Source organism: Lupinus angustifolius, unplaced genomic scaffold (genome assembly GCF_001865875.1).
Source record: "Lupinus angustifolius cultivar Tanjil unplaced genomic scaffold, LupAngTanjil_v1.0 Scaffold_421, whole genome shotgun sequence".
In the NCBI taxonomy this organism is placed as follows: Eukaryota; Viridiplantae; Streptophyta; class Magnoliopsida; order Fabales; family Fabaceae; genus Lupinus; species Lupinus angustifolius.
The window spans coordinates 10,197-18,400 of NW_017727831.1; the positions used below are offsets into that span (position 1 = coordinate 10,197).

The 8,204-nt window shown below is 34.0% G+C and overlaps 1 protein-coding gene across 1 annotated transcript; it reads right to left on the reverse strand.

The window, feature by feature from the left end:
- Window positions 1-1,440: 1,440 nt before the first annotated feature.
- Window positions 1,441-7,650, reverse strand: LOC109341285 (casein kinase II subunit alpha-like; the record flags this gene model as incomplete). The annotated part of the gene is made up of 10 exons (XM_019579154.1): window positions 1,441-1,799; window positions 2,096-2,164; window positions 2,247-2,310; window positions 2,405-2,487; window positions 3,004-3,069; window positions 3,248-3,338; window positions 3,937-4,094; window positions 5,050-5,244; window positions 6,744-6,873; window positions 7,403-7,650. Coding segments are annotated over 10 exons (1,164 nt in total), but the record flags the coding sequence as incomplete, so codon positions are not given.
- Window positions 7,651-8,204: the final 554 nt, after the last annotated feature.

Sequence of the window (8,204 nt, forward strand, 5' to 3'; positions counted from 1 at the left end):
CAAAGCACAAACATAACCTAATATAGTTCTCTGTCAAAGTATTGTTCTCATGCATGAAAAAATTACACCCCCAACATCGTACTTAAGCCATTTACTAAACTATGAATGACCTCATTAGTCATATGTACTTTTCAATTATAATTGATTCAAGTAGGTGAAACATTTATATTTATAGCGATTCCAACTTAAACATCCAATTAATTTAAAACGATTTCCACGAGTAGGAGGTTGGATTGAGCCTTTGACGAATAGGGATCAATTATCCTAAATCATGTCCTAAATTCTTATTCATCAATAAAAATATATCATATTAATTAAAAATTTAACCATGTATTATTATTACTATTTTTGTGTTATTATTATTGGTGTGCTACAGAATTAGAGACAATAGATCTTTATTCGCCTTTAATACTATGTTGTTGTGGCACCATTGATAAATTTACAAGTGCGATCACTGCTCGAATCCCCAAATAATGGAAGCCAAATTAGATATCATACTTTTATTTATGTCACATACTTATGTTTTTTAAATTTAATTGTATATTACTTTTGTATTTTAAACACCACATAAAAATATAATTAGTGTTTCGCTGCTCCCTCCATTTGGAGAATGGACTCTGGATGTTCCTCAAAATATTAAAACTTAAAAGGCAACTAAAGACAATCTGGGTCGTCCTGTTTTTTAAGAAAGGTTCTTGAATTCTCAGCTTTCTTGAGTTTCTTTCACTGACAAAACCATGGCTGAACATTGTGCTATTATAGAACGAGATTATAAGAATTAAGAACCATTATTTGTAAGTCATGTCCTCAAAAACAGTATTCATAAGGTTGCTAATACAGTGAGATTTCCACTTCTAAAATTTGCTTATTAACATCAAGACCTTACTAAACTTATTTCATTTAGGTTCTGATTCTCTCTAGTTTCCTCAGTTATACATCAAAACCCAAAAAATTGACAAATAGGAAAGAATTGAAAGGAAATTATATGTCTGGGATCATAATTCGTACTTTACTTCAGAAGACAAAAGCCATATACATTTCATACTTTTGCAACTTACAGAAAACAGGACTGAGAAATCAACCAAAAGCTTAAAAGTCAGAGGAGCTGAAAGCTTATGGTTGATAAGCTGGTTGATCAACTTGGAAGAGTTAGGCAAAATTAACTAAGCTGATTGATAAATATAAAATGATGGAAAAGAACTTATAAGCAATAAGTAATATACAATCCAATTAACGTATCAAATTAGGGATTATAAATCAGACTTCTAAGACCTGGCCAAATAGGACTACTGAGTTATTATGATAAGGCTAGAGAACTAGCCAATCAACCTAATCCGAAGTATGAGAATGGAATGCTGATCCCAATCATAGTTACAAGCTTTAGCATTTCAAAAGGAATGCTAGTACTACAAGTACCTTAGTTATTCTGAACAAAAAAACTTAAAAATCTGAAGCAATGGTATTTGACTTATGGATCGACTTCAAACCAACAAGAGTATGACTTCACTTATATTGAATCATGAATTCCTTTCCAAATTTAGCACACAATCGAATGAATTAGTTGAGACCTGAATTTTAAAAACAAGCAGAAGAAACCAAACAAAAAACATGTATGGAAGGATCTAATGAGGTGTTTTACAATTAACTTATATATCAAAAAGCAAGTTCCACAAGAATTCAATGTTCGCCTATATAGAAGGCTCCGAACAAAGAGCAAGTACCATACAAGCATCAGCAACTCAATGTGTCCGAGTTCTGCTACTTTCTGCATTTCTGACTGGATTGAAATAAGGATGGGCCTGCACAACATTAAACATTCATTTACTGAACATTACAAATGAGTTCAGCTTATGTTCAAAGACTTCTATGACAGGATTGGTATAGACAGTTTATCATATAATTTGACTACACACAAAAGTTACATTATTTGAAGATTCATATACATATTAGAAGCCTGAACCAATAGCTAAAGCCAAAAAGTTATATTAGAACCCCCAAGTTCCAAGTGAAACACATGCTCAAACCAATATATTCTAAAAATATATATCATGGAACATAATCCAATACTAAAAAGACTTAGAAATTGGGCTTTTACCATTGCTTCTTTTGCAGTTGGTCGTTCTTGGTGATCATACCGTAGTAGCTTGTCAACAAAGTCAACGGCCTTTAAAAAGTGTAAATTAAGAATGAGAATCAATGACAATGTAGGTTAAAGTAAAACACAGATAATTAGAATCTATTACTACCTCAGGAGCAGCCAAGTGTTGATTTTCTACATTAATGAACTTTGTCCATGGCTTCCGGCTATGCCTGTCCCAATAACAGAGTGTCATATTAGCTAAAATAATAATAACTTAAAGGAACAAAAGCAACATATATACAGAACTATGGGAGAGAAACAAACCTTCCAATAAGTGCTGCAAGATTTGGGTCCAACTCTATGCGGTATTTATTCAAATATGCACTTAATTCATCTGTTCCAAGAACCTAAAGCAGGGGGGAAAGCAGAGTATCAACATAAACATATCCATCCCAGTCTATTCAATGTTCAAGTTGCTTTTACATCAAACCATATCTAAGAACAGAGAAAACATCCTTTGCATCTCTAAATCTACTTTAGAAGAGTTCATATTGACTTTGCAGACATGGATAATTATTGGGAAAAAGAAGCACGATGTTCTCCAAGATCAGCACCAGAAAATAATGCGAAAGGTTGGAAACAGATGAAAGGTAATCCTAAAAGCCAACAATGACATGTCAATTCTTTATAAAAAGAGCATTTTATCACAAGACCACCAAGTGGGATAAACTCTAATAGACAGAAATCATCAAAGTAGAAAACCCTAAAAAAAGGAAAGGCTGCAAGATACAAGAACAACACGCACTTGCAACATAATAACCCATCCAAATTAGGTTACAAATAAAATACCATGCCACCCAAACACAATTAACCCAACAATCTGGCACAAACTCCACCAAGTCCCCTTCACCATCTTCACATACCTTAGCTATTTTGACCAGTTGATCATAGTTATCGTGCCCATAGAAGAATGGCTCCTTGCGGAATATCTGTAAAAACACACACCTTGGATAAGCAAAGCAAGAGACTTCAACCCATACATTGAGTTCAAAAAGAGAAACTGATTTATCATGCTGTAGCCAAAGATTATAAAGATTAAATATGAAATATAAACCAACAATAAACCCAAAAAATAAAATTATATTCAAAGGAAAGTGCATTGCTTACCATCCCTGCGAACATACAACCCAGACTCCATAAATCTAGTGAGTAATCATAGTCTTGAAGATCAACAAGAAGCTCAGGACCTTTGAAATATCTATAAACAAAGCACATACTAGATAAGAAATGCAGTGCCTCGATAATGAGGGAGGAGGAAGAGGAGGGAGACAACTAATTTAAGGAACCTTAATCTAGTTACTTGACCAAAAATAAGAAGCTGATATCCACCAATCATGGAGTAAACCAAATTTGCCTTTTGTAACTGGATGGCATGAACATGTCTATGGAGGGAAACACCAACTTAAAAACTAAATAATTGAATATGGACACAATTTCCAAGGCCCAAACCCCCATTATTTTTGGTTCTACTCTGACAAAAAAATTCCCAGCTTACTAAATGATTGTTTTATCTCATGTGCCTAACCAAAGGAAATCTCTCATAAGCTTTTAAGTTAAGATTTTGGAGTTGATTCGTTTTTAGTTCTAAAAAGTATATGGCCATTTGCAAACCTAAGTTATCCTTATGGGAGAAAATGATAATGCCCAAAGGCAGGAGTGATTGTGATAATCAAAACTCAAAAGGATATCAAAACCAGAGAGTTAAGAAATTACGTACATGTCATCTTAGTAATAATTTTACAACAATTCAAAAGTTGTCCAGAAAAGCAACAAAAGAAACATAAATGCAAAAGAACCTTGAGGCAACGCGAACATTATATTCTTTCCCAGGATGATAGAACTCAGCAAGACCCCAATCTATAAGGCGAAGCTTACGTTGTTCATGATCAATCATTACATTATGTGGCTTTACATCCCGATGCATGATTCCTTGTGAGTGGCAATAATCCAGTGCCTAAAGAAGTATCAAATAAATAAGCACACCCAACTTATGGCCACAGACAATTAGATATAGTTTGATTGGTAAACAAATCCAATGCACTTACAGATCACACATGGAACAAAGTAGCACAGTACATACACCAACCCGAATATACGAGCATGTATAAACTAAATTCTAAATATGGCAATAATGAAACAGGCATGACACATAAGCAGTCATACATATGCAGATGCATTGTCCTTTGCAAGCACTATTTGTAATGCAAGCCTATCTAGATGAGCTACAAGTCTAGATGTTAAGAAAACAATTGACCATCTTGAGTGATATGTACTTCTTCCATCAAAGATTAACACCAGTGATTCAAATTGGGCACGACATCGCGATGACCGCAATCACAGTAACCGTGACCGCAATCGCAATTTAAAACACTGATTGACACTAAAAGGATTGATAATCCTAAAAGAGTAACGAACATAAAAATTAAAAATTATATAAGTTGAAAAATCATAATAAAAAACTTAAATGTAGAAGATAAATCACATTATGACATAAATGGCTAGAGGAGCTTCTGCATCCCAGCCATCCTGATGAGAAGGCTTTGTTAAACTCAAACGATTTCAAGAAAGGAACCGGTTTGTGAATTTTCATTGTATAATCATGACAACATGGTGACATGTCTTGCATTGCAAGAGCACCTCTGAAGCAGAATTAAGTTCTACAATCCTAAGACACCAGCTCCCCGGAACCATCCAAAATGTATTTTTCATCCATAACCATAATCCACACTACACGTAAGAGTATTCATGAAATTTGTACAGAAAATGTCCCAAGTCTTCTTACTCAGTTTCTAACTTAATCGAACAATATGTTGCAAGCAGTAAGATGCAAGGAGAAAAAAGCACTTAAGAAAGTGATAGATGTGGCATGTCCATGATGTTATTTGATAAACGTTAGAGCAATAACTTGCCTTAAGAAGTTCAAGAATATAATATCGTATATCATAGTCTGATAACGTAGGATATAGCACTTTAAAATCAGTGTTATTAACATATTCAAATATAAGGCTTGGAGTCTTCGACTGCTGATCTCTAACGATGTCAAGCAACTTTACAATATTGGGCCCTCCACAAAGATTCTGCAATATTTTGATTTCCCTCTTGATCTGCATTCAAAATTAGAAGCATATTTAAGAGTCTTAAATGATTAAACAAAGAAATAAAGACAGGGAAGCTTTCTGCTACTAGAGCAACTATATTTTAATTTTTAAGTAACCAAGTGGAACTAATTAGAGGTACTCTCTAGGACTACAGCAACTTGCATGCCATTCGCATTTATTACTCAAAAACCAGAATTCAGGAACAGAAAAAGCATTTACGTGGAGGTCTTCCAGATCAACCTCGATGTCTAAGAAAGGGGAAAATCAAACTAAAATTAGTGATTCATTGTTTGCAGCTGATATAGTCCTAGTTTGAAGATTATATAGTGCTAGTGAGAGAAATAGAGAGGAATAAATGGTAAATTAGAGTTGTGTAAACAAGCAATGGATGCGCGTAAGTTCCTAAGTATACAACAAAACATATTGAAGGTAAGTTTTGCAAGACGCGAACTCACACCAGCTTAGAGGTGAAACTTGGAGACCACGTCATCCCACAAGTCAGTGAGTCACACAGCTAGGATTTTGGATTTATTATACAAAATGACAGACAAATAGTGGAAAAGTAAACCATAGGATCCACAAAGGGAAGGTAAAGGAGAGAAGTGACTGAAGCAAAAAAGTTTATCACATAGTAATCACAAACGATGTTTTATCGCACTGGATTTTTGGTGGTATAGAGGCAGCAAGAGCATAAGTTCAATGTTACTAACATGGAGATGTTGCGTTGGATGAAAGACATGATAAAATTAGGAATTAATGCATATGCATTATAGAGAGAAAATAAAGTTAGCACCTATTGGCGAAAATATGATAAAATCTCAACCTTAAGTGACTTCACTGGTCTGGCTATATGAGGATAAGATCATTTAAAGCCTAGGTAAGAAGAATAGACCAGACAGAGAATATCTCAATACTTAGAGGTAGAGGGAGACAAGCAATCTCTGAACTAAAACTAAATGGACTTTTGGAGGACGTGTGATTTATGACAAAACACTAATTGTGTCTTCGAATCCATATAGCTGATCACTCCTAGTGAAAAGGCATTGATAATTAATTGTTTGGAGTTCACTCAAGTGACTCAACAAAGCCCAAAGTTCAACACAAGCAAAAAGCTGATAACACATGTACTATCTAAATTCTGTAGCCACCCTGCGTCAAGATGCGATTGATATTTCTATATCTAAGTATCACATCCTTTGACGAGTTGATTTAATTACAAACTACATGCACAACTTTAATTGAAACCAATAGATTCATTATTGTAGGTGAAATGCTCCAAACTAAAATCGAAATATAATACATGAATACACCCGCTAAGGTTGTATACTGACCCTAATAGTGCATAGCTGCCAACTATATCCAGTTCACTTTCAAAATCATAAGATATTGACAATACATACTTAAGCCTCACATATCTTGTTTCATTTTCATACACCTCAACTGAACCTTAACAACCAAAACAACACATAATAAAAATAATCAAAAGAGCTCATAACAAATTTTACCTTCTTCTTCTTGACAGGTTTCAGGATCTTGATGACACATTTTTCATTATCAGTGCAGTGAAAACCCTCAAACACCTCACTGTATTTTCCCCTTCCCACCTTCCTCACCACCTCATAATTATCTTGCTCTCTGCCACTCACAACAATAACAATGAATAACAACACTCAACATTTCAGTAAAAATAAATTAATAAAAAACTACAAAATCTACAAGACCCTGAAATTTCTTCTAAAGGGTATGTTTGCAAATTATGTTAAGAAACAGAAGGCTTAGAAGTCATAATTGTATTTTCCTTCTCTCCCTTGCCCTTGAAAAAGAGGAGCAAGTCTCACAAATATGTGTGAAATTGTGATTGGTCAAAAAAATAATTAATAATTATATATTTAACTTAAATACATATTCTTCGACCAATCACAGTTCATGAGTGTAACATATTATGGACAGAACATGTGCTCCCTCGAAAAATGGTCTGTTTCTGAATTAAGTTTTGTAGTGAAGAAATGGACAGGCAAGACTTTAGATACATTTCAAAAGTGTATTTCATGTCTCCCGAGCCTTTCCCTTCAGTCCATTACCAAATCGCAAACAGAAGGTAAGGAAAAAGGAAACACATAAACGTAGGTGATATTGAAAATTGAAGGGGATAAAAGGAAGATACCCCCACTGAACGGTGAGGTTTTCATAGTCCGAATATTCCTTAGGGCGAACAACGTTGACATCGGAATAAACCCTCGCTTTGGAGGGAGCGCCGGGGCGGCGAGTGGATTTCCCAATCTTCTGCGCCAGGGTGTCGGGTGGTGGCCGAAATCGGCGGTGGATGTCGTTGGGGTACGGCGGAGGAGGGAAAGGTTTGGAGAAATTGGAATAGCGGAGAGGAGAAGAGGGAAATGAAGGAGATTGAGAAGGTTAAATGAAATATATTAAGTTAAATGAAAGAGGTAAGTTTTTAATTAAATGAAATATATTTGAGTTAAATGAAAGAGGTAAGTTTTTAATTAAATGAAATATATTTAAGTTAATAATATAATATAAATATTAAAATTGTACGAGGTTGAAGTAAAAATAATTATATAAGTCAAAATATATACGATAGAAAAACATAAAATAACTTTGAATCAATAATTTGAAATGAAATTTTAATAACATAAATAATATTGTTAATATTAAATCTCAATAAATCAAACTTTCACTTTATCCTCGAGTACAAATTTTTTGTTTCTAAATAATTATTTTTAATTCATTAAATGTGAGGACTCAAAATAATAAATAACATATTAGCTTAGTGTCAAAGTTCCCAAACAAATAATAGTGCGAAAAATAATAAAATTTAAGGAATATAAATGAATGCATCAACAAAGTTTCCATTAAACAAAGCAGTGTTGTGAGAACTGAACTAGACTGGGTAGTCTGACCGGTTTAACCGTTAACCATACTTGAAAACGTTCTGGTTTAAAGTTTTA